General features: G+C 34.5%; 2 protein-coding genes and 1 long non-coding RNA gene across 3 annotated transcripts; 2 read left to right on the top strand and 1 right to left on the bottom strand.

Moving 5' to 3' along the window:
• Positions 1 to 3,363: 3,363 nt before the first annotated feature.
• Positions 3,364 to 15,813, bottom strand: Dp1 (satellite-binding protein 1 Dp1). The gene is made up of 17 exons (XM_090105930.1): positions 15,735 to 15,813; positions 15,590 to 15,656; positions 13,030 to 13,297; positions 11,799 to 12,014; positions 11,520 to 11,726; positions 11,037 to 11,252; positions 10,131 to 10,314; positions 9,804 to 9,934; positions 9,534 to 9,717; positions 8,500 to 9,456; positions 7,835 to 8,121; positions 6,617 to 6,862; positions 6,373 to 6,510; positions 6,192 to 6,286; positions 5,897 to 6,110; positions 5,519 to 5,731; positions 3,364 to 5,264 (listed from the first exon to the last, which is right to left on the bottom strand). The coding sequence occupies exons 3-17, from the start codon at positions 13,249 to 13,251 to the stop codon at positions 5,025 to 5,027; spliced, it is 3,750 nt and encodes a 1,249-aa protein (XP_089962056.1). The 5' UTR covers positions 13,252 to 13,297; positions 15,590 to 15,656; positions 15,735 to 15,813; the 3' UTR covers positions 3,364 to 5,024.
• On the top strand, positions 12,030 to 12,835 carry LOC149905896 (uncharacterized). Its single transcript, XR_016457112.1, has 2 exons — positions 12,030 to 12,204; positions 12,240 to 12,835. It is a non-coding gene; the product is annotated as an uncharacterized LOC149905896 (long non-coding RNA).
• Positions 15,814 to 17,267: 1,454 nt separating the features above from the next.
• Sf3b1 (splicing factor 3b subunit 1) lies at positions 17,268 to 26,494 on the top strand. The gene is made up of 21 exons (XM_090105153.1): positions 17,268 to 17,451; positions 17,820 to 18,088; positions 18,263 to 18,389; positions 18,463 to 18,542; positions 18,761 to 18,955; positions 19,447 to 19,639; positions 19,988 to 20,238; positions 20,370 to 20,559; positions 20,917 to 21,200; positions 21,378 to 21,581; positions 21,686 to 21,884; positions 21,998 to 22,156; positions 22,414 to 22,706; positions 22,781 to 22,939; positions 23,756 to 23,944; positions 24,038 to 24,220; positions 24,337 to 24,515; positions 24,681 to 24,926; positions 25,148 to 25,360; positions 25,833 to 26,049; positions 26,259 to 26,494. The coding sequence occupies exons 1-21, from the start codon at positions 17,424 to 17,426 to the stop codon at positions 26,415 to 26,417; spliced, it is 4,017 nt and encodes a 1,338-aa protein (XP_089961279.1). The 5' UTR covers positions 17,268 to 17,423; the 3' UTR covers positions 26,418 to 26,494.
• The last annotated feature ends 672 nt before the right edge of the window (positions 26,495 to 27,166 follow it).

Raw genomic sequence — 27,166 nt, 5'->3', positions numbered from 1 at the left:
AATAGTATAAAAATATTTTGTGTAACAGAACATTGGCTTAAACAATGTCAGTTGTTATTAAATATTGATAATTATAAATTAAAAAGTATATACTATAGGGCACATGCTATTCATGGAGGTTCTCTTATTTTTGTTCACAATAGTGTTAAATGCAAAGAACGAACTGACATTGTAAGTCTTTCTGTAGAACGCACCATTGAACTGTCCTGTGTTGAGCTTGAGCGTTATATTATTGTTTGCGTATACAGACCTCCTTCCAGTGACTATAATATGTTTGAGACAGTCATGGAAGAAACATTAAAGCGTTTAGGCAGGAGTAAAAAGAAGGTAATAGTATGTGGTGATTTTAATATTGATTTACTTTCACACACACAGATGGCAACACGAATAGTTAATTTGTTTCACTCATTTAATCTGTATAAAGTTTTTGATGAACCCACACGAATTACACCTACTTCTGCAACTTGTATTGATAATATATACTGTGATTGCAACTGTCTAGAAAAAAATATCCTCAATATACTGACTTCAGATCACTGTGGCCAGAAAGTAGTTTTGGAATGGGATTGCATACCTAAGTTTAAAAGAATTAATGTTAGGCCTATAACTAAAAAAGGCATTGATAAATTTAGAGATAATATTAATAATAAACTGCCTAACCTGAATGATCAATCCTTTTATAATAATCCTTGTGAAATGTTTACAAATCTTTTTAATTTAGTTCATAATGAGTTTAAAAAAATATTTAAAGTTAAATCTTTAAGTATCACCAAGGATTTACCATTTAGTCAATGGGCAACACCTAGTATACACAGATGCAGGAACATTCTATATGAGTTATATGCAGGAGTAATTGTATTCTATGGTTATATGGCATGAAGCAATATAACAAAGACTTGTCATTCCATAATTATGTTAGAAATTATTCAAAAACTTTTAAAAAAGTTTGTTTCACTGCCAAGTGTCTATATGTCAGAGATAAAATACGCAACTCTGATAACAAAGTTAAAACTGTTTGGACAATTATTAATGGTGAAATGGGCAAAAGCCGGACAAATAGTACCATAACTTGTAAATGCTGGCAGGGTAATTGACAAAAGTGCTGATGTTGCGCTTGCTTTTGAAGATTTCTTTAGTAGTGTCCCTGTTAGTATTACTAAAAAATTAAATTCATCATCAGTGCTTGCGGAGTCCTACTTGAGGGACCATGTTGCGGAGTGTAATGTATTATTTGAATTGCGACATGTGACTGCAGATGAAATTGTTAAAACTTTTAAAACATTAAACTTAAAAAAAACATGTGATCTCTGGGGAATGTCTGTGAATTTAGTAAATAATATTATAGAAAACATTGCCAACCATTTAGCGTTTATATTTAATCAATGTTGTGACTGTGGTATATTCCCTGATTTATTAAAGTTTAGTAAAGTTATTCCTTTATTCAAAAGCGGTGACCAAGAAGACTGTAATAACTATAGGCCTATTTCTATTTTACCAACTTTGAGCAAAGTCTTCGAGAAATTGATTTTAAACCAATTATGTAGTCATTTTGTTTCAAATGGTTTACTGCACGCCAAACAGTTTGGTTTTACAAGGGGGCGCTCTACCACTGATGCTGGAATAGCTCTTTTGTCACATATATATAAAGCATGGGAAAATTCAAAGAATGCTTTGGGGATATTCTGCGACCTTTCTAAGGCTTTCGACTGTGTAGAACATTCCACTCTATTACGGAAACTAAATTTTTATGGTATCAAAGGTTTATCTCAGGACCTCATAGCTTCATATCTTCAGAACAGGGTACAGACCGTTGTTGTTAATGGAGAGAAATCTTGCGGTGCGCCGATTAACATTGGTGTTCCGCAGGGATCTATCTTAGGACCGTTTTTGTTCTTAGTGTATATTAATGACCTACCTTATTATTTGCAGGATATGTGTGAAATAGTACTGTTTGCAGATGATACCTCATTAATATTTAATGTGGATAGATATGACACAAATGTTGACGAAGTAAACTCTGCTCTTTTACGCATATCTAATTGGTTTAATGCTAATAATTTATTATTGAATGCAAAAAAAACAAATTGTGTAGAGTTTATCCTTCCAAATGTAAAAAAGGTCAAAAGGGATATCATTTTAAACGGGGAGGTATTATACCCTGTCGAGTCTACTGTTTTTCTTGGTTTGACACTAGATGAGAAGCTACAATGGGGGACCCATGTTGCCACCACCGCTGCTAAGCTCAGCTCAGCTGCATATGCAGTTCGAAGAATAAGGCATCTCACCGATGAAGATACGGCTAGATTGGTTTATTTTAGTTACTTTCATAGCATTATGTCCTATGGAATTCTACTATGGGGCAGGGCTGCAGATATAGAAACTATATTTATATTACAGAAAAGAGCCATACGCTCTATATATAATTTACGTGCTCGGGACTCACTAAGAGATCTCTTTAAGAATATTGGTATACTCACTGTACCATCACAGTATATATTTAATAATGTTTTACATGTACACAAAAACGCGGACTTACACACAAAAGTAGGAGATAGACACTGTTATGGCACAAGGAATAGAAATAAAATTGAAATGCCATTTTATAGGTTAGCTAAAGTTAAAAATTCATTTATGGGCCAAGGTATACGTTTTTACAATAGAATTCCTCATAGTATTAAAGAGTTTAGTAGTGTTAAATTTAAAACTTATTTAAAAAATGTATTAGTTCAGAGAGCCTACTACAGCATTAAGGAATATATGGAAGATGAAAATCCATGGAGGGTTGTCGCGTAAGAATAACAGGACAGTTCTTTGGCATATTATGATAATATATAATATTATGTAGTTAGATGTAAGTAACATGTAATGTAAAATTATATTGTATATGGACATGACTTTAAAAGAGCAACTATGGAGTTTCTTGCCGGTTCTTCTCCATAGATACTGCTTTCCGAATCGGTGGTAAATTTAAAGAATGTAATGACGATTCAAAAGTGCTTCTGCAAGAAGTCTAATTGAATAAATAAATGTTTGAGTTTGAGTTTGAGTTTGAATAATTATTGGCATATCACGGTAGTGTGGCCGTAGTATGACAGAAAAATTCCACTGTGCGGCCGGCCTAAATCATCCTGTAGACGATGGTGTCTCCGGTATTCTATTACCAAATCACAGAATACATAATAGTAGCTAAACGCTAACCAAATGCTAAATGTTGCATTGAATAAAAGTAAAAAAAATGCTCAATCAAAAATCTCAATCTCTCACTATGAATCACCAAATGTTTTTTTTTAGCTTGACTACTGCAGAACTACTTACTCTATGGGCACAAAAGGGTGTGTTATGAAATGATAAACTCGAACCAAATTTATGTAAAAGTTTTTATTAATATTTCAAACACAATTATCTATGTACAAATTACTTTGTAAAAATATTAATTCTTGTCTTATGATTTATTCAATCCATTGAATTAGGCAATGCTCTAAAAACATAAAAAAACATGATATATGTAAATCTATTCCATTACATTTATTTCGTCCAATAAGTACATGACAAATATCGTGTACGTAATGTGGTTAAATATATTATAAATATTCCGCATCACATTAAATTTAATTAATTTATAAAATTTGAAGTCATGGGTCGTGAATACAATTATCCAGGATTCCTTGAATACAAGCAAATATCATTCGAATCATGATTTATAATTTTGATATTTAACCACATTAACATTATTTTATTGATGGACTAAATATTAAATATAACATTATCATATATTTCCATAATATATTAAAATATTTATTATGCATATGCATCAATCAAACCATCATGATAAACATCTCAAATAATGGCATATATTATAAAATCATAAATTACATCTATATTTTAACTAAACATAAAACAAAATACAACGGGGTATGGCGTAATTCGGCACAGTAAACAATCTATTACACATCATGTTGTAGATTTGAATCGTGCTGAAATAGTGACATTTTATTGAACACAGAACAAGGCGTAATAATATTGAGAAAACTTATTATGGAACGTAAATAAAGATAACAAATAATTACGATCATTATTATCATTTGAAGTTAATAATTACAGTTTCGCAATAAAGTGAGTTTATAAAATTGTATGTTATATGTATGTTAGGCTTGATCAAAGGACCACAGCGTATTCAAGCTATTTACACACGTCAGCCTTACGTTATTTTGATTATTTGATGAAAGTGAAGTCATTTTTGTAAAACAGAGGCCATAAAAAGTGATGGTTTCTTCAGAGTGGATAACGTGTGTACAGAGCTCGTGTGGGCGGGAAGACATAAGGCCCATCGTGTTCTCGATAATGTAACGTCGATGTTTGCATTCGCAACCGTAACCCTACCTTTAAGCGAATATTATGTTTGTCTATCAACAGTAGACCCAATAATAAATAGTGAGGAAAAGGAGTATTTTACACAAAAAAAAATACGAAATATGAAAAAGAGAATTCATGCAGAAATAGAATAATAAAAAAAACAATTGAAATATATAATATCCAGGCATGCTAACAAAGATAAAATGAAAGCAATTATCATATAACGTACATATTCTAATTTCTAGAAGAGTAAGTCGTTTTTCCTTCCATTCTACGTGAAGATATGACCTTGAAGGAGTATATTTAACTGAAACGGGTACAATACCGGCGTATCTCATCTGAATTCCCCCGAGACACGCGGACCGCACTACATAGAACATAATATAAAAGAGGTTAGAATGGCAATAATTCGCCGTTCCTATAAGAACCGGTGTCGCCTGTGGGTGTGGCCAAGTCCACGCAAGTCCGCTTACGCACATATTTGCAATTTTAAATCTAGCCAATCATAGCGCCGCGCGATCACGCGATTTAAAATGGAACGAATCATACGCATGATGATGATGTGAGCAGTGCTCGTATCCTTGGCGCGTTTGCCTTGCCTACAATGCCTTTCTAACCTCTTTTATATGTTCTGTGGGCGGGGCTACGGTAGCGGCGGGGGTGTCGGTCGGCTAGCGGCGCGGGCCCCAGGCGGGCGGCGCGCTGGCGGGCGGGTCGGCGCGCGGGCCGCCGCGCATGGTGGGGAACTCGTGCGTGGACGCCGTGTCGGGCGCGCGCTGCTCCCACGGCCCGCCCTTCACCACGAAGCCGGTGGACGGCGCGTTGCTCGCGCTTTCACCGCTCAGCGCCTCGCCGAAGTCCGCGAGCGACGGCGCCGCGGGCCGCTGGTACCGCTCCACTACGTCTTGCAACTGAAATTTTATGTATGCGATTAACGACGGCTACGATGCGTGTGATTTTAAACTAGTGCCCGCTGAGTGAGCCTGCTTTAATCAGGATGGAAAACAATTTAAAAAATGCCTACATTGCACAGAATGCAACTACTGAAACAATTAAAACATACTTGATTTTTTTTACAAAACTTGTAAAATGTCATCATATCTATCATGCATTTCAGAGAATTTCAGTATTTTAACAACATATGAATTTAAAAAAATCTACTTACATATTCCTCTGCTAATATCAATAGATGATCTTTAGCATCAAGCACATTGTTCTCTTCTCCAGCTATAATGACGATATTGTCATCGCCCTGCTTCGGGAAACGAATGTCAACTTTGAAATCATCCATAATACGACGAATATTTTTGCCTTTGAGACCAATAAGTCGTCTGTGAACGCGAGGGTCAATTTCTACTTCCTCTCTATATTGGTTATCCTATAAAATTATTAAAAACGGTTAGTATTAATATTAGATTGCATTGTTTTAAAATTGTTATATAAACAAAAAAGGAGACTTGAAGTTATTTTGTTTGTTAATTTTATACTTTATTTAAGCAGTAATAATAAACACTTATTTAAAATGAAATAAAATCAAACGTACCAATTGATGCACAATAGCCATAATGGCTTCTTTAGCTTGTATAGCCTTATCTTCATATCCCTGTATGGTAATAATGTTCGCGTCGGGTTCTCCGCGCTTTGGCAAGTTAATTTGTACTCCAAAATCAGCACGAATCCTTGAAATCACCGATCCACCTTTACCAATTACAAGAGGATGGTATTCAGGGTCAACTTCGAATTTCAACTCAAATGATCTATAAAAAAAGGGAAATAAATTTTAAATTGTCCTAAATATTTATCTTTCTACAAACACACAGAATTTTCGAGAGTTATACCTGAGTAATCGGTCCTCTTTCTCTTGTTCCATTTCCACAATTTTCTCAGTAAGAGCTTGTTTGGCTCTTTCAACATTAGTTGGGGTGCCAGTCACCTGTAAATAACGAGTGAGGATATATTTTCTACAATTAGAGTAATTTGATATTTTATAAATATTTGATTAAAAAAAATTATATGTACCTTGACAATATCAGTAACTTCATCATTAGGCGGCATCAAGATATGTACATCATAGGTCTGCATCAAGTCTCTCCTCTTTTGACCAGCAAGCAGTCTATGCAAGTCATTTGGCACTTCAACATCAATGGTAATTGGAACCTACAAAATTTTCCTCAGTATATTAATTTATATTTGTATATAAATATTTCTTTGATGCATGAAAAATAAGTCACTGAATGCAGACTAATTTTTTTATGAATCTTACCTGATCAAGCAGAGCTTTTTTAGCATCTTCACAGTTTTTGGGGCGACCTGTTATTTTAATAATGTCATTAGGCCCAGGCTCAGAGCTCTCATCATTTTTCACTGGAATGTCAGCACCCTTAGTTGGATCTCGGTCTGGGAACTTAATTTGCACATCAAATTCCGCAGTTATGTCCTTTACTTTAGCACCAGACGCGCCCATTACTGTTCTGTGATGTTTTTGTGGTATGATGCACTCAATCGTAACCTGTTAAAAGGAAAATGTTTGTTTTTCAATTAGATCAATGAATCTTTCTTTTGTGTCATATAATATTAATTGATAGAGAAGATAACTGCACAAGTATTTATACCCGGCGCGGCGACTGATGATCCCTATGACAGTTCATCTTAGTGATTGCTTGTATGATGGGTCGTGTCGATACTTTACTATTTTATAGGCAAAGGCGTGGTTTGCATTCAGCCACGTCGGTAAACATGTTTTTACAAATATTATAAAATTAATTTTTAACTAAAATTTTTAACGTCTATTATGTTGTTGATGTATTAATTTAAGTTTTTTAGCATAGATTAAGTAGATAAGTAAAACGAAAGTTTTCCAAAACATAAAAATGCGCCTTATCATTTTCATGTAATTTTTAACCCGTTTAACATACAATGGAAGCCCCCATTTAATTTGTCTTAAAAACTTATATTATCATAGGTAAGTAAATTAACGCGAATGGTAATTAATTAATTAATTATGCTGCGATCTTCTGTTCCATTAAATAGTGAATGAACTAAAGCTTAAGCATGGAAAAAATGTGAACTCGTTTCCATTATCGAAATTTGTTTATCGATACTTTCCGCACTAGTCGATAAATGCCAACGATGTAAGTTTTGTAGGACGTAGACGTAAATTCAGATTGATATAATAATAATAATTATAATTGATATAATTTCTCGTAAATGTTAAGAATTGTTATAATTCCAACGGAATATCATTGTTATGGCATAAATCCACGTAAAAATTAATAAATGCGATTTTTAGACGCCTCCAATACGTTTCTAATTTAATGGTGACGCCATTACAAGTTTGTCCCTTGAGAATAACTGTCAGTGTTATAGGAATCATCATTTGTCGCGCCGGGTATAATATATATAATTTTTCTATTTGTTTCTAACAAAACGTAAATTGACCAGAGTTTATAAGTTAACAGTTACTTTTAACAAGAATACAAACCTTTGCTTCCAAATCTTCAATAATTTCGTTGATTCGGATCTTGGCCGCTTCAATACATTCCTTGGGGCCCTTGAGTACAACCCGGTCGCTGGCCACTCCCTGGCGAGGGAAGGATATCTGCACGCCGCCGCACTCGTCGGCGATGCGACGCAGTACTTCCCCGCGTCGCGCCACGAAGTGCCGGTGGTGGCGCGGCTCCACGGACATCTCGCCTTCCGACACATTGCTAATGTCTGAAACTGCTGTCTCCAACTGTTTGCGCGCTGCCTCCACTTGATCTTCGCGACCTAGTCAAATATTTTATAGTCTTAAATTATAATATAGAGCACAAATAACTAACAATACTCAGTGACGTTGAATTTTAATGATATTGTACATATCTAAAAAATACAATACCCCATTTTTAACATATTCAAATACAATATGATTACAACAACATTTTGTACAGGTGCAGACTATAGTGATAACCTTCTTTTACATATATTTAAAAATCAATGGACTGTGATAGTGAGTAGATAGCAACATGAGACTAAAAGTTATCAATAATATACATAATAGGTATGAAGTTATCATTGTAATTTTATCAAAGTACAAAATATATTGGGGTTATAATTGTTATAGTAACCAATTTGGTTCCCAAACTTAATAAATGTACAAGAACTTACCAATTATGAAAATGGCTTCCTTATCTTCATCTTTTTCTGTGGGGAAAACGATTCGGGCGCCAGTTTGCTCTCGAATTTTTTTGATGTTAGCACCATTCTTTCCAATAAGGAATTTATGGTGTTCGGGCTTCGCTCGTACAGTGGCCGTGTGCGAAGTTAGTTCTCGTTGTGAAGCATGTGCTAATAGTTGTTGTTTAGCTTTTTCAACATCTTCAATAGGGCCCCTGATTATTACTTTGTCACTATCGCTATCAGCTGGAGGGAATTTAATAAGTACGCCGCCACATTCCTCCATAATGGAATGGATAAGTTTTCCACCAGCACCAATTAAGGAATTGTAGTATTTAGGGGCAATGGTTACTTCTTCAGTTACAATATTGGCTTTTTCATTGTGAATTTGTTGTATCCTCTTCACAGCATCTTCCACATTCTCCCGTTTACCTCGAACAGTAATTACATCACTATCATCACCCTCTGCAGGCAGATCAATAACAGTCTGGGTTTCATCCCGAATTTTTCTTAGATTTGCACCACCCTTTCCAATGATAAACTTATGGAACTGCTTGAAAATAGGCACTTCTTGTACATATGAAGATTCCGCAATTTCTTTCATTAATTTGTGTAAGAATTTCTCACATTTTTCAATATCTTCCTGTGGTCCTCTTAATTTAATAGGACTCCTCTTCTGTCCCTGGTCTGGGAGTGATATAAGTACTCGTTCAAATTTTTCGCGAATTTCTCTTATCTTTTCACCTTTCACCCCAATCAAGGATTTAATGTACCTATGATCAACATAGACCTCTTTTGTCCTTTCGTTTTCCAATTTCATTACCATATCCCTTAATTCCCTTTCTGCATCAGCTACTCCTTGGTGGCTACCTTCTATGCGAATCACATTGGTTCCTTCATTTTCAATAATATTAATAACTACACCAGTCCCTTCCTTCAGTCTGTTAACTAAAAGTAATCATATGATTAGAAACCAAACAATGTGGAAATGAATATACAAATTTCAACCAAACTTCTCAACTTACTGTTTGATCCACTCTTGCCAATAATATGCTTAAAGAACTTAGGATCAACGGACAACTCTACATAAGTAAGGGTTGCAAGTAAATTTTTGACAAACTCATCCAATTCCACTTGAGCACGTTCCACTTCTTCTGGGGGTCCATCAATTTTAACTTTGTCCTCTGAATGTGTTATATCAACATGCACCTAATGAACAATTTGTTTATTAAAATAAATTCGGTATGATCACACTTCATACAATCGAAACAAGTTGGTCATCAGCTAATTTTTACCTTTGACAAACCTTGGGTAATCCTCTTAATGTTAGTGCCATCTTTGCCAATAATGTACTTATGAATCCAAGTTGGTGCATCTACGGTTGCGGTTTTTACAGAATTGGCCTTTTCACACACCTTAGATAGCGCTAAAAACAATTATCGTAATAACATCACCTTAATACATATTAAAGGATAGTGTTTAAATAAATTACACTATGTCTAAATTATACAATTCCTTATTTAAGAAATGTTTTACTTTTCTTTTAATTAAAAAATTGTTTCTTTTTATTAATTAAATATTCCAATATTTAATGAAAAGAAACAATGAATAAATTAATTTACCTAATCCAATCTTATTATGTGGTCCATGGAGGGTAATTGTTCCTGTAGGAGAATCAGGAGGTGGCATTTCTACAGATACACCAGTTTCTTTTAATATTTCCTGAATGGTTAATCCGCGGGCACCAACCACATACTTGTGTTGCGATTTTGGAACTTCCACTCGTACCGTGGAGCATTTCTTAGCCTAAAATATAAATTAATCAAGATTACTAGTCATTCATCATCAGAGAAGTCTCTGTAATAATAATAAAAATAACTGCGTTAAAAACAACCGATGCACGGGCTTAATACTAAGTGTTTGGCACCGACTTCAAACCTATTTAATAAAAAAGCACATCTAAATAATATGTAGTAATTAATGATATCAAATCTTTTTTATTTTGTACTTTTCCGTTTTTGAAGTCGGTTGTTTTTAAGGCAGTTATTTTTATTTATTCAATACTTTTTAGTGTATTTTTCAACACAAATCAAACGAGCCTAATCCCGATAAAGTTGAGTCAATATATTACTAAGTTCCTATGGCCACCTTCCGATTCCAACATCAAATCAGCTCTATGTCATGATAATGTTTCATCCCTATCCACTTTACATATATGTATACAAAATTTCAGCTAAATCGGTTACCGGGAAGTGAATTAAAGTAACTTGCTACATTTCAATTAAGTCATCGAGTACAGACAAAAATGCTCATAAAATAAAAACAACTGGGCCTATCCGAATAAAAATTTTCCAATAAAAATCCTGCATCGAACAAAAAAAGTATCACGTAAATCGGTTAAGAAACCTCGGTCTACATACATGAAAAAAAAATATATATACCGGCCGAATTGATAACCTCCTCCTTTTTTTTAGTCGGTTAAAAATACATTTTATATAATAATATGTGTCTTTAAAAGGAAATATTACCATCTCCTCATAAATCTGTTCAACTTGTGCTTTAGCGGCCAATACGCCATTCTTCTCCCCTGCGATAACGATTTCGTCGCTCTGCGTGGACGCGGGCGGGATGTGAATACGCGCTCCCGTGTCATCGCTAATTTGCTTCGCACGTATACCATGTGGCCCATGGATGAATGGATGATAGATCTTCGGTACGGTAACACGTTCCAATGCTTTCCGCGACTAAAAATACATTTTATTTATTATCATTGATTTTGTATTTCATTTTTTCATTTATTATTACAGTACAATAAGTTCCCGTTGTTTTAGAAATATGTTTAGACATTTAGGCAATACAACAAATTTTCCGTTAGAATTCGTAGATGATAATCGGCTTGAAATTTAGGTTATTAATTTAAGAACAACATATACCTATTATTATATTATTAACTTCATGATAGCATCATATATATATATATATATATATTTTTTTTTTTTATTAAAATTTACCTGTTCTTCAGAGAGAACTCTTATCTCATGTTCTGCCTTTTCAATCCCCTCCTTAGTACCAGTGATTGTGATAATCTCACTGTTGTCCGCAATGCTAGGTACACTAATTTTAGTAGCAGTTGATTTCTCTAAATCCTTCATTCTTTGCCCTTGTTTTCCTAGGATCCAGCGGTAATGCTCTTTTGGAATATTGATTTGCTTGCTTGCCTGTAAAATTGGATTGCGTTATTCAGATATTTCTTTTGGGTAACAAAATATGACTTCATGTAAAAAAATTACCTGTTGTTGAAAATGAGTTAAAATAAGACGTCTTGCATCAAGTACAGCACTGTGTTTTCCAGTAATTAAGAATGTAAGGCTTCCATCCTTGCTAGTAGATATCTCAATATGAGCTCCAGTATCTTTGGTAATGGCTTGACAGGTCCTTAAAGATTCGCCTTCTCCGAAAGTATTGGCATTATCCAATTTTCTTTCTTCATAAGGTACATGGAACACCTAATAATGAAATAAGATCATATAGCTCTCTTTGCTAATACAACTATAACATAATAAATTTAATAAAATATAATAGTAGCACCTCTATAAGTCGAATATCAAGGGAGACGCCAAAAAATTCGAGTTATAGAGTTTTCAACTTATGGAGGATTTCGACTTAGGCGGATTTTGATTCGACATAAAGAGTTTGGTGTATGAGTAGGTTTATTCTTATAAATGAGTTAGAGAGGTAAAGTACATTAAAATTCAACTTGCAGAGGTGACAAACATGTTTTTATCTATTATAAATCAACATTATTTCAAATCATTTTAAAATAAAAAATATGGCATTAAAAAAGTATTTTTTTTGCTTTAGATAATTTGGTTGTTCTCTAGCATTGTCTAATCTATAAAGAACAGAAAATTCTTCTTCTTCAGAGATACTGGTTTGCTCTATAAAATTTCGTAAGGTATTCAATGCGGTTCTTGCCTCTTTGATGGAAACGCATGGAGCGCATGTACGATTCACGTCTTCTATGTCATCTTAATCATTAGTATCGGTTTTCTAAGCTACTGAATCGATAATTTCGTCATCAGATACCTACTTAATGCAAACACGTGTTTACGTGAGTCATAAATTTATTATCGTATACTCCTAAAATGTTTTCTAAGAAACAATTATTATAATGTACTGCACTGTCGGCAAGTTGTTAAAGTCGGTAACTTTTGTTCGAACAATAGAGGTAATAAATTTCAAACGATCAAGTTATAAAGATTGTAAAATAAAATGTTGCTATGTTCGAGATACAGAGGTCAAATTTAATTTTTCGAGTTATAGAGTGTACAGTGTAAATATGTACCAAAATGGCTTGGAGGGACTCGGTGATTATTTCGACTAACAGAGAGCCAAGATTTCAAGTAACGGAGGTTTTCGGGTTTGAAGGGAAGGGAACAAAAATTTTTTTCGAGATTTGGAGGTTTTTGACTTATCGAGGTTCGACTAAACAAGGTGCTACTGTATTATAATATTTCATACCTGAGTGTGCAGAGAAGAGCCAACACGCAGTTTATTGGAAACTTGTTGAATGTTGCGTTGTACCGGTGGCTGTGAGTGAGGCAAGGCAGGAAAAAGATCGTCATAGGCATATGAACTGTTGTTTTCAAACGCCACATTGTTCATGTCATCATTATTATGCACAGGTATTTCAGAGTGTACGGGAATCATATCTCCAACCATCATGGATTGCTGATGCATCATTTTCGTCCCCTCCAGCAGTCCTTGTCCGCGCCAAGTCGTTACAGTACTAAAAGGCAATTTCAATTAAAATGTAAATTTAATTATACAATTGAAAAAGCCTGTAACTTGTTTAAACAGGTGTTGCATAAATGATTTTATAGTTATTATTTCTTTCAGTGTTTCATTAATTTACATTGAAACTTTATTTGTTAATACTATTGAAGGTCATGACAAATACAAGTAGGCGAATTAAAAAATTCACCTTCTATTAAGAATTAAGATAACAATATCTTTAAGGACTTCTAACTAGGTACATATTTTCTATAATCTATAAATATTATAAAGAGGAAAGGTTTGTATGTATGCATGTATGGTTTTCACGCATAAACTACTGGACCGATTTTGATGAAATTTGGTAGAGATAATCTTTAGACCCTGAGAAAGAACATAGGCTACCTTTTATTGCGAAATATGTACCACGGGCGAGCCGGGGCGGACCGTTAGTTTTCTATATGAGGGTGACTTATTCACAACTTTTACACAATGGAGGAGTATGATTGAAACAAAAATGTATATTTTAAGTATTATTTTTAGACAGTGTTCAATTTCAATTGCTAATCATTTTTGTAATCATGTAAATTTTAAGTATAACGCGTTTCATTAAAGAAACAAATCTTTAATGGCAGGGGTCAGTAAAAAAGAAAATAAAAATAATGTAACTGGATAATTATTTTATTAATTATTTCAAATTGTTTATTGATAAACTTTTTTGTTATGGTATTTGTGTATTTATATGAATTATCATATTTACGTATACAGAATACAACAAAATCCTCATAATATTTGTAATGCCCATAAAACTGAACATCTTTTCCCAAAGAACATATTTTGTCAAAATACAATAAAACATTATTTACTATCGCAAATAGTAACCTACATAATTGTCATTGTAAATTTATGATAAAAACTATTATCGGGAAAATCAAATACATTTTAGTGATTTTACTTTTCCCTGTTATTTTTTGCATGCCGTACGGCCGTGTGTAAGCGAGAGGGAATGATAAGCGCCGCCATTTAAGATTCGTGTCTTTAATGAAATGCGTTATACACCAAATTTTTTTATAGTGCAATTTCATTTGGATAGTGTGATGTATTACAAACCTGCATGTAAACAGTGCACTCCCAAATGAGAATTGAAATTTATGTATTCACAATAAGAGTAGTATTTTGACATTCAAAACTGATTAAAGGAGTGGTATCTGCTATCACTGTAGGTATCGGTATCCCGATGTGTACTGATACCCATGGCGGTAGCAGATAACTCACTGATGTAAAAAAATTACTACATCCAAAATTGAAGTATTATTCTTTAATAAAACTATAATAATTATGAGCAAATACAAATTCTAAATACTTTTCACATCCATCTTCAATTTCTAAACTCTGTATATATAATCCTATTTTTAATAAGTTTAGGGATATAGGGACAGAGAAAGCGACTTTGTTTTATACTATGTAGTGACTAGCGGTCCGCCCCGGCTTCACCCATACTACATACATATTTCCATTTCCATTTTACATAAGAACCATCCTCGTACTTCAATGAATATAATAAAAAAGAATTATCGAAATCAGTCCATCCGTTCATATGTGATGCTATGACCTAGGAAAATGGGTTTCATATTTATATATATAGATTATGGAAAAGTATTTAAGTTTGATACATAGTTTTAAAATTAAAAAAATGTTATGTAAAATGCAATTTATAAAAAAAATGTATGTGTGTATGAACACACCACATTTTTTTTATAAATTGCATGCAAAAATCTTGTAATATCATTTTATAAAGTTTAAATTAATGTGACATAAAAAGAAATCATTAATCTAATTAGAACGAAATTAATACGATATTTAATGGCTTTAGAATGTAAGGAACACCAGTTAAAATGTAACACATGTACCACAATAGCCCTGTTATTAAATTTTTTTAACATTTTATGTGGAAGGTGTAAAAGAGTTGTTATTCATAAGTTTTTATTTAGTTTGGCATTCCTTTTATTGTGAAATACATACTAATTTAAAGGAAAGGTTTGCTTCAAACATGGATAATGGAATTAATAAATGTATATTAATACGTAGGTATTATAATTTATTGTGAATTATAGAAAGAAAGATTAAAACATTTTAAAAGACACACGACCATCAATCCTACCTTTTTAATGTTTATATACATAAATCATGAGTATTTTTATAGTTAAAATAAATTCATACAGGATCGGCAATCCAAATCGTGATAATACGTGTCACCTCCAACACATTTGACGTGGAACTTGTGTGTATGAAATGTATCAATATTTACCTTATGTACTGTAGCTAATCAACCAGAACGTTTATCCTTGACACGCCAGGGTCAGATATTCTTCTTCCTGAAGACAAAATTATAATAAAATATTGATATTGAATGAAAAATTCGGAAATATTTGCTAATCTAAACACAGACGTACCTAGCGCCGCCGCGGTCAGAGAGAACATAAAGAATAGAAATTTGAATAGAGTATAGACTCTAGTCTACCATATGCAACTGAAACAAAGTCATAAAAATTTTATCGTAGTTCACTAGTGATTAGCTCTACGTGAGCTGTACATTATCATCAAATCATATTAGGAAGTTTTTCTTAACAATAGTCTAAAAGACTTAGTAAATGATATTAATATATGTGAAAAAAATATTTCTTTCTTGTGAAAAAAATATTCTTTGTCGCTCGTTCCGCGCTCTCGCTCGCACTTCAAGCCTTAACATGGAACGCCTCAGATGAGTCAGAGCGAGGTAACGCCGCATGAGTCATGTTTTTTCGTGCATGCAGCCGGCTTTATCCAATTACAAGACGTTGTCACGTCAAAAAAACAGAACAAATCTATGGAACAAATAAATCTAAAAATATAAATTTGCACGGGAAATCTTGTTGGCAACAAGTCTTGTTCGTGAATGGTGAATAATTAATAAATGACAAAAAAATATATGAATAGTAATGCTGCGTACAAACCGGCCAAACAAACGCCAATAAATAGGTTAACGTGGCGGTAACATCAAAGGAATCAAGCTATTTGATCGAACTCTTTTTGGACGCTCGTCGCTCACCAAAGGCCAACGTACGAACGCTCCATAGAGTAAAGTAATATATTGGAACGCATTGCTTGGATATTGAACTCGTATCTATTACATTTTACATAAAGAATAATATAGAACAAGTATAGAACTGTCATCGTGGTTCATGATTAAATTGCAACTGAAAGAGATAAGAACCGGAATAAAGTGCCAACGAACGTTCGTTCAAGCACTAAATGTATTTGGATGTAAGAACTCCAACGAGCGTGCGGCAGCCAACGCTAGCGAACGATAAATATCCATCGTTGCGTTTGTTGGGCCCACACCTTCGTATTAGTCAGTTCAATAAAGAAACGAATCTTCAATGGCGGCCAAAGCTGGCTTTGACAGATGGTAGGATCATCAAAAAAGAAAATAAAAATAACGTAAATTGATAATTATTTTATTAATTATTTCAAATTGTTTGTTGACAAACTTTTTTGTTATTGTATTTGTGTATTTATATGAATTATCATAATATTTACGTATACAGAATGTAATAAAATCCCCATAATACTTGTAATAAGCCCATAAAACTGAACAACTTTTCCCAAAGAACATATTTTGTCAAATTCCAATAAAACATTATTTACTTTCGCAAATGCATAATTGTCATTGTAAATTTATGATAAAAACTATTATAGGGAAAATCAAATACATTTTAGTGATTTTATTTTTCCATTTTTTTTGCATACCGTACGGCCGTGTGTGAACGAGAGGGAATGATAAGCGCCGCCATTGAAGATTCGTTTCTTTAAAGAACTAACTAATACCTAAGCGTCGTACGCACCCAGTACGCACCATAATAGAAATTCTATTGTGGTCTGTGGTGTCGACAGTCTATGGCATGTCTTACATCATTCATCTATAATCTATGATGAATGATCTATCATCTATGGTAGTTCGCTTGGTTTTTTGGTGGTTTATTGCGTATGCATTGTCAATTTGTGTATTTTTAGGGATATCAAAGATAGAATAACATTATTATAGGCATATGAAACACAATTATCAATAAATTTAGCTTAGAGTATGAATATATGAAGGTAAAATGGACAAAATACCGAGAACACACGAAGGTAACCTTTTATTATTGCCATTCCAACCCCACCCGCCAGCCATTTTCGTATAAATCTTTAATGTAATTTTTTATTGTATCTGCAAATAATAAATAAAGAATGTTTAAATTTAATTATAAACTTATCTGATATTAGTTAAAGTATCACAACTATGTTTCAAATTGCGGAAAGATATAAATATTATAAATATATATTGAGAATAATAAGGTTATTGTAGTCACAATAATTATCACGCCCTCAATAAAATATATTAGTTACATACTTATTATTATTATTAGCTGAAAATAGTAATCGATAGGTATATAACAAACATTATTAAGTTACTGTTTTGTAGAATAAAATATCATTTTTTTCCTTATCTCTTGCAGCTATTGAGGCTCAGATTCGTGAAATACAAGCAAAGAAAAATGAATTGCCTGAAAATGGATCTGGCAAAGGTGTATCACTAGCTGAGACATACTATGACAGTGATATATATGATAACTCAGCTCCAGGTGGCAAATCCAGATATGATGGTTATGTGACCTCAATTGCTGCCAATGATGAAAATGAGGATGAAGATGTAGAGAATGTACCAGTTACTCAAAAACGACCGGGCTATACTGCTCCCGCATCATTATTAAATGATATTGCACAGGTTGCCATGATTTCTCCTTTTTAAACACTTATTTATGCCTTGTATACAGTTTAAGAGTAAATAAATTAAATATGAAAAACAAGATCATTAAAATGTATATTCTTACTCATATTGCTTAAATTATTTTGAAGCATTTATTGTCAATGAAATAATAATAACATAACTTGTTTTCAGAGTGATAAGGACTATGATCCATTTGCTGATAAGAGACGGCCTACTATTGCAGATAGAGAAGATGAATACCGTCAGAAGAGGCGTAGGATGATCATATCTCCTGAGAGAGTTGACCCTTTTGCTGAAGGTAAGAAGAATACCATTTATCATTATTATTTTTTTCTTACTCAATTTTAATAAAATATTTTTTAATTTATTAGGTGGCAAAACACCAGATGTTGGATCCAGAACTTATACAGAAATTATGAAAGAGCAATATCTTCGAGCAGAAGAAACAGAAGTGAGTTATAAATTTATTAATAAATTAATAATAATATATACGTGGGAAAATTAAAGATTCACAGGGAATTTTTTATATTATTGTAAACTGTAAAATCATCAAGTATTAAATACCACAATGACTAATCGTTTATTGAAAAATAAAAACTCAAAAATATACCGTTTGTGATTAACATTACATGTAAGGTTTAATAAATTAGAAATTCATTGGTTTTTTAGTTACGAAAGAAACTTCTAGAGAGGGCACGTGAGGGCACCTTAAAGCCAGTCGCTCAATCAAATGGAGAAGCTGCTAAACCAGCTGCTAAGCGTAAAGGGCGCTGGGATCAAAGCTCAGAAGAAACACCAACAGTCAAGAAGCCTGTAGTTTCAGCTACACCAAGTTCTCAAGCTACTCCATCGTGGGAAAATGAGGTACATCTTTGTAGATCTGCTTTTAAAAGTCTAAAGTCTAAACTCATGTACTGTACTGGGATTCTTAAAGGAATAGTAGAAACAAGTCATATTTAATCCATCAAATTAGTTCTATCATAATTGGCAAGTCAATCAATGATAAGCTTAGAAAAAAATCTACACAACTGTTTCCAGTCCTGTTCTTAATTTTTAGTTTGTTGTTCCTTAATTTTCAGTAAAAATAAGTAGCTAACAATGATTAAAATGTAGGAAATGACAAGTTTTCATAGTTTAGAAAAAATTCTATCATTACTGTGCCGTGGCAACACCTGCAGCATTTGATTTTTTCTCTTTCTCATCTGATTTTTTGTGTCTCATCTCATGATTGATTGAAATAATTTGGCATGTTCTACTTTAGTTGAGGAAGAGCGGGTCCTCCTAACACAGATTTTCTTCTAAACTAGTTATGTGGTCCCATCGATTACTGTCTTTAAAAAATGATACAAATTTAGAGAGGCGCCTGGGAAGAGACACCGGGCGCGGGCGGGCGCGGCGGCGAGACGCCCGGCGCGACGCCGTCCGCCCGCGTGTGGGACGCCACGCCGGGCCACGCCACGCCCGGCCACGCCACGCCGGGCCGCGAGACGCCCGCGCACCACGCGTCGCGCAGGAACCGCTGGGACGAGACGCCCAAGACTGATAGGGGTGGGTGTTTGCGTGTTTGTGAGATTGTGCTTTCAGTTTTACTTACGAATTATTTCACGCAAATATTAACAATATTATATTTGTTTTAATCATGTAATTTATTCAGTGTATTCAACCAACACAATATGCTTGTCCCCAAAATACGAAATATAAAAATAATTTATGTTTACAACTTTTAAATTAGCATAATTTCGTTTCCATTTATCTAATCATTTTATAAAATGAAATAAAAAATATATTTTTTTGCATTTTTACAATATGTTAATATTTGTAGCAAATTGAATTTGCTAAAAGTGTTCTTATAGGAATTTTATCAATATTAATTTTGATGTTTTAATTGTTTAACAGAAACACCTGGTCATAGCAGTGGTTGGGCTGAAACGCCGAGAACAGATCGAGGTGTTGGCGTGGACACAATTCAAGAGACTCCCACACCAGCTACAAAACGTCGTTCTCGTTGGGATGAAACACCAGGCGCTACGCCGGCCGCCGCTACGCCCACCCCGTCTCATGCTACGCCGTCTCACGCTACGCCGTCACATGCTACGCCCGCTCATGCCACGCCCACACCGCATACACCTGTGTTTACTCCGGGCGGTGTAAGTATTTTGTACAATATTCTTTGATTGTGTTTTTAAAGATCTTCCTGTTTGATCAAAATATGTGCCATTTATTTGATAGTGTCATATCATTGTATTTATTTTCTAATTATATTTTGTTTCCTTTTTAGTCTACCCCAGTTGGAGTCAAAGCGATGGCCATGGCGACACCAACACCAGGCCACATTGCTGCAATGACTCCAGAACAATTGCAAGCATATCGATGGGAGAAAGAAATAGATGAACGAAATCGGCCCTATACAGATGAAGAACTCGATGCCATGTTCCCACCTGGGTACAAGGTTTTGCCACCTCCAGCCGGTAAGTGCATATCTATTCGGGTGTAGCTTTTCTTAGGTTGAGTTTTTTAAGTTTCAAACTCTCTGTACAACAGTCGAGTAATTAAAACAAAATTTAGTTTCAGGGTACATGTAAAAGCCTCGATCGTCACATGGATACACATACATGGTGTTCATTGCATACATGTGCTTTCGAATTCGAATTTGCAAATCGATATTAAATAAGAAATTTTTCTTTCAGATGAATGATGTCAAAGTGTAGTGCCGTCGGAAACGCTACGCGTTGCGCTTTAAAAAAAATACAGTCGCTGTACTGCGTAATCTATCGATGCGTATCGTTTCCGCGGCGTCCGTTCTTACTTGTCGAATTGTTGCCCAGGTTACGTCCCGATACGGACGCCGGCTCGTAAGCTGACCGCCACGCCTACCCCATTGGCTGGTACCCCAATCGGCTTTTTCATGCAGACGGAGGAAGTGGGGGGCTCCGCGGCGGCGGCGGCCCGGCTGCTGGACCCGCAGCCCAAGGGCTCCCAGCAGCTGCCCTTCATGAAGCCCGAAGACGCGCAGTACTTCGACAAGCTGCTCGTTGACGTCGACGAGGACACGCTCTCGCCCGAGGAGCTCAAGGAACGCAAGATCATGAAGCTCCTGCTCAAGATAAAAGTGAGTGCCAAACGTGAAATTAATAGTAATTACAAATAATCAAATCAATGTAATATAAAAACGTGAAATATTACATATTCATTGAAAACTTAACAAACTATTAACACGAATAAATTAATCTTGTATTTTTTGTGATGTCTTAAGTTAATAAAGGTTTTTTTGCTTTTCTAATTACAGAACGGAACTCCTCCGATGTGCAAGGCGGCACTTCGGCAAATTACAGACAAAGCTCGTGACTTTGGCGCAGGTCCGCTTTTTAACCAAATTCTACCACTTCTTATGAGTCCCACACTTGAAGATCAAGAGAGACATTTACTTGTAAAAGTCATTGATCGTATCCTTTACAAGTTAGATGATTTAGTGAGACCCTACGTACACAAAGTAAGTTTTCTAAACATTTTTGTCATATAAGAGCAGCATACTTAGTACTTGGTAGATCAATTTTTTTAATTTTTTGTGGGTACTAAAATATTTGTTCATTACAGATTTTGGTGGTCATAGAGCCGCTTTTGATTGATGAAGACTACTATGCTCGAGTTGAGGGACGTGAGATTATATCGAACTTAGCAAAAGCAGCTGGGCTTGCTACTATGATTTCTACAATGAGACCTGATATTGACAACATTGATGAATACGTGAGAAATACGACGGCTAGGGCGTTTGCTGTTGTCGCATCTGCATTGGGTAAATAAACTTATTAATTCTTGCTTCTATAAATGATTAAAATATATACACATTGTGTTTATGAATAATTATTGTATTGTTTGAACTGTTATTTATTTGTTTCATGTCTTTAGGTATCCCGTCACTCCTGCCCTTCTTGAAGGCTGTGTGTAGATCAAAGAAGTCTTGGCAAGCTAGGCACACAGGAATAAAGATTGTACAACAAATTGCTATTCTCATGGGCTGTGCTATTTTACCACATCTCAAGTCACTGGTGGAGATTATTGAACATGGTATGTCATGATAAGATTATTTTAGTTAATTCATATCTCATTTATTATTTGTCACTATATTTAAAAGCATTGAAAAGAACAAGTCTATCAATATAATAAAAGTGGCGATTCATTTTTATATTTATAATTTATATGTATTGGTAAGCGTAAAACTCGAGAATGGCAACACCAAGTCAGCATTTTTTTTTTCGTTTTTTTTTTTAATACAAACTGCTTGGGCAAATGGGCAGCCAGTGATATATATTTTTTAATTATAGGTTTAGTAGACGAACAACAGAAAGTGAGAACAATCACAGCTCTGGCGAGTGCCGCGTTGGCGGAAGCGGCGACGCCGTACGGTATCGAGTCCTTCGACTCGGTGCTCAAACCCCTGTGGAAGGGTATCAGGACGCATCGCGGTAAAGGTCTAGCTGCTTTCTTGAAGGCCATCGGTTATCTCATCCCGCTTATGGACGCTGAATACGCGAACTATTATACTCGAGAAGTGATGCTTATCCTTATCCGTGAGTTCCAGTCGCCCGATGAGGAAATGAAAAAAATTGTATTAAAGGTCGGTATTAACTCTCAAATTTTGTCTTTGTTGTCTTACGGCAATGGTCTCACTTAATTCTATTATGATTATAGGTCGTAAAACAATGTTGCGGTACCGATGGTGTGGAACCACAATATATTATGGATGAAATTTTACCACACTTCTTCAAACACTTTTGGAATCATCGAATGGCTCTCGACCGACGTAACTATCGCCAATTGGTTGATACGACTGTAGAAATTGCGAATAAAGTGAGTATGGTTTATAATCACTAGATGACCCTAAGAACTTTCTCTGTTATTGACTACACGAATTTTGTCCCATTTTTAAATTATTTTTCATTGATACTCTTAGTCCGGGATCCATCGCCCATTTTTGCAAGTGATTACTATCAAGCTAATTTTTCGTGAGTAGCTTTATTTTGATGAGATACCCAATAATTTCATGTACGAAACTCTCGATTGTGGTAGCTTACAGAGGTAACAAGGATAAAAAATTTTGATTTGACGGTTCTCAAATATTTATAACGCAATTTGTAGGACAATATGTCTGTTGAATTATATAAGTATTAAATAAGTGAAAATAAAAAAATCAGCTGGTTAGTAATCATTTATGATGACTTCGTTATCGATACATATTGGAAAGGGGGACTCTTTGATCAAACCATAGATTTTGTAGGACAAATATTTTTTCGAATAATTTAGATAATTATCTTAAGATTGAACAAAAAAAAAACATTCAGTTAGTAATTAATATTTGAGAACCATCAAATCAAAATATTTTATCCTTGTTTCCTTTGTTAGCTACCACAATCGAGAGTTTCGTATATGAAATTATTGGACATCTCATCAAAATAAAGCTGCTCACGAAAAATTAGCTTGATAGTAATCACTTGCAAAAATGGGCGATGGATCCCGGACTATCTGCTCTTATTAGTCGTAGCGTTTTGTTACCGCTTATTGGTTTCCTTTGAAATAAACACTATACCTTACTATAGCTTAGTTATATATTATACATACATATCACATTTCGTGCGCCAAAATTAAACGATTGCAAATTTATTTAAGGTTGGTGCATCAGAAATCATTAACAGGATTGTAGATGACTTGAAAGACGACAATGAACAATACAGAAAGATGGTGATGGAGTCCATTGAAAAGATTCTTGCCAACCTTGGAGCAGCAGATATTGACTCAAAACTCGAAGAAGCTCTTATTGACGGTATACTTTACGCATTTCAAGAACAGACAACTGAGGTAATATAATATTATATTAATAACCTATCAACCAAATATTGTCTTTTCTATTTTTTAATAGGTTGCTAATAATTTCATATTTATATGTTTTAGGATGTGGTAATGCTGAATGGGTTTGGTACAATAGTAAATCAGTTAGGAAAACGTGTGAAGCCATATCTACCGCAGATCTGTGGTATCATTTTGTGGAGAATGAACAATAAGTCGGCGAAGGTGCGGCAACAGGCCGCGGATCTTATATCCAGAATCGCAGTCGTAATGAAAACGTGCCAAGAGGTGAGTTTCCTTCCTAAACTTGGAAAAATTATCATTTAAATTTTTTTAATTAAAGTGAAACTTTTATTACATCGTCTCAAACTCGAAATAAATAACTTTTTTGTATTTTTTTTTAGGAAAAATTGATGGGCCATCTTGGTGTAGTGTTGTATGAATATTTAGGAGAAGAGTATCCCGAAGTATTGGGATCTATACTCGGCGCGTTAAAAGCTATCGTGAATGTTATCGGAATGACCAAAATGACACCACCCATCAAAGATTTACTTCCGAGACTGACGCCTATATTAAAAAATAGGTGACATTGCGTTTATTTTTACTTACATTTATTAATTTACTGGGACTGTTTTTATAGTACATATATTCAAAAAAAATTCATGTATCTAAATATGTTAGGTATTTTAGTGTCCTTCAAGTAAATATATTATACATATATCGTATTCAATAACCTTTATTTTTACAGGCATGAAAAGGTACAAGAGAACTGTATAGATCTAGTCGGTCGTATCGCCGATAGAGGACCGGAATTCGTTTCCGCTAGAGAATGGATGAGAATATGTTTTGAGCTTCTAGAATTGTTGAAAGCGCACAAGAAAGCGATCAGACGAGCGACGGTCAACACATTCGGTTATATCGCTAAGGCTATCGGTCCGCATGACGTTTTGGCAACTTTACTCAACAATTTGAAAGTTCAGGAGAGACAGAATAGGTAAGGCAATAATTACAATTCATAGAGTGAAATTTGCTTTACTGTCAGGCGTCAGCATAAAAATAAGTAGGACAGTTTTTAGTCACATTTCAGAAATTGATTTGAAATTTATAATAAAAAAAGTCTTTTTTTAGTGTGAAAATTATATTCTATTGTCAACTTTATTTCTTTATACATTACATAGCTTTGTCACACAATGTATAATGATATAATAATTTCAGGGTGTGTACAACAGTCGCCATCGCTATTGTAGCGGAAACATGTTCACCGTTCACAGTATTGCCAGCTTTAATGAATGAGTACAGAGTACCAGAGTTGAATGTACAAAATGGTGTGCTCAAGTCGTTGTCCTTCTTGTTTGAATATATTGGGGAGATGGGAAAAGATTACATTTATGCTGTATGCCCACTATTGGAGGATGCTTTAATGGACAGGTAAAAAAATACTACCTATAAAAAACTCATATGCAATAAGTTATTTCTATCATGCGAAAAATGCGTTAATTTTAATCTATACTAATATTAGTTGTTGAATTTGTTGTTTGAACGCGCTAATCTCAGGAACTACTGGTCCGATTTGAAAAATTATCTCAATGTTACATAGCCCATTTACCGAGGAAGGCTATAGGCTATACATCATCCCGCTATGACCAACAGAAGCGGAGACACGCGGGTGAAACTGCGGGGCACAGTAAGAAGTGAAACTTCTTTATGACCTTATTTTTCAAAAAAAAACTTTTTTTTGAAATAATTTTTCACGCGTGGTAGGGATAAAAACAAGATGGCGCGTAACGAAAAAATGTTACACCAAATTTTTTTACAACCCCGATAAAGAAGTTTCACTTCAAAAATACGTAAGCGATAATAAAATGACGAGAAAAATAAGAAAATGTTGCAATTATTTCAGAGATCTTGTTCATCGTCAAACAGCCTGTGCTGCGATTAAGCACATGGCGCTGGGAGTGTACGGGTTTGGTTGCGAGGACGCTCTCATACATTTGCTGAACCACGTGTGGCCGAATATCTTTGAGACGTCGCCACATCTTGTACAAGCGTTCATGGACGCGGTTGAAGGCATGCGAGTCGCTTTGGGCCCTATAAAGATACTGCAATATGCGCTACAGGTTTGTTTGCGAAAATATATTTTATGACTTAACTTCATCATTATAATTTTAAATAGCTATGCCGCCTATTATAATAGAATAATGCTGTCAATAATTAGGAGAAATATTGACAAAAGGATAAAAAAATTCCTAAATCTAAATTTTATGAATTGCATTGATTGTCAGATTGTAATAAAACGTTTGTGACTTATTGAAATAATTATTTTCAGGGTTTGTTCCATCCAGCAAGGAAGGTCCGAGATGTGTACTGGAAGATTTACAACACTTTGTATATTGGTGGTCAGGATGCCCTTGTAGCTGGATATCCGCGAATACAAAATGATCCTAATAATCACTTTATTCGTTATGAATTAGATTATATGTTGTAAAAACTTCACTGTATGCAAAAAGTTCGACAATTGTTGTGTTTAGAATCACACATTAAAGAATGACCAAAAAATTGTTTTTTAATTGACATCTTTTCCATCGGATATTTTTTTTAGACACCTATACCTAAAAAAAGTGTCTGTTTTTATTATTGAAATAACTGATTTTTACTAATTGCATATGGATGTATGCACTGTACATATACCAAAATAGTAATTTTTATAATTTTTGTCTTTCTGTCTGTCCGTTTGTTCCGGCTAATCCCAGGAAAGACTGAACCGATTTTGACGGGAATTTCACTGACAGATAGCTGTTGTCATAAGGAGTAACTAAAACTCATACAAGGCGCAACTAGTATTATAATATACATAAGTATAAGAAGGACCTCTAGCCTACAGCAGTTCCTGTATTTGAGTACGTTTCGGAAATCGCAATCTTCAATTAGCAATATAGCAACTAGGTATCACATTTAACGTCAAAAACATCTCGGTAAATAAGAGCGCACGAGAGCTATAAATATTAATTTTCGATTCGAAGATCATTTTTTTGACGGATGATCGCAAGTTAGTTTTAGATAACGTTTTTACGAATTACGCCTTTAGGTGTCAGAGCTGTAATTTGGTAGGCAGAATGTGCATTCACTAAACATTGAAAACTGTGATTGAAAACAATAGATTCTTAAGCCTATTAGCAAGATGTAATCTAAGGCCCGGCGCCATAGAAATCTAAATAACAAGACACATAGAAGGGC

This window comes from Colias eurytheme, chromosome 9, assembly GCF_061535395.1.
Source record: "Colias eurytheme isolate Ceu_HAF_F1 chromosome 9, ilColEury1 Martin Lab GWU primary, whole genome shotgun sequence".
NCBI lineage: Eukaryota > Metazoa > Arthropoda > Insecta > Lepidoptera > Pieridae > Colias > Colias eurytheme.
The sequence above is the reverse complement of the archived record's forward strand: the minus strand, read 5'-3'. Positions and strand labels throughout refer to the sequence as shown.

Excerpts from the sequence above, each read along its gene's own strand:
- Dp1 (XM_090105930.1), bottom strand. The coding sequence starts at position 13,251 with ATGATGCATCAGCAATCCATGATGGTTGGAGATATGATTCCCGTACAC. Across the intron at positions 12,015-13,029 it reads GCTCTTCTCTGCACACTCAG|GTGTTCCATGTACCTTATGA; the intron begins GTATGAAATATT and ends TTTCATTATTAG. Across the intron at positions 9,718-9,803 it reads TTACCCAAGGTTTGTCAAAG|GTGCATGTTGATATAACACA; the intron begins GTAAAAATTAGC and ends ATTGTTCATTAG.
- Sf3b1 (XM_090105153.1), top strand. The coding sequence starts at position 17,424 with ATGGACAAAATACCGAGAACACACGAAG. Across the intron at positions 22,157-22,413 it reads GGTGGAGATTATTGAACATG|GTTTAGTAGACGAACAACAG; the intron begins GTATGTCATGAT and ends TTTTAATTATAG. Across the intron at positions 25,361-25,832 it reads GAGGATGCTTTAATGGACAG|AGATCTTGTTCATCGTCAAA; the intron begins GTAAAAAAATAC and ends CAATTATTTCAG.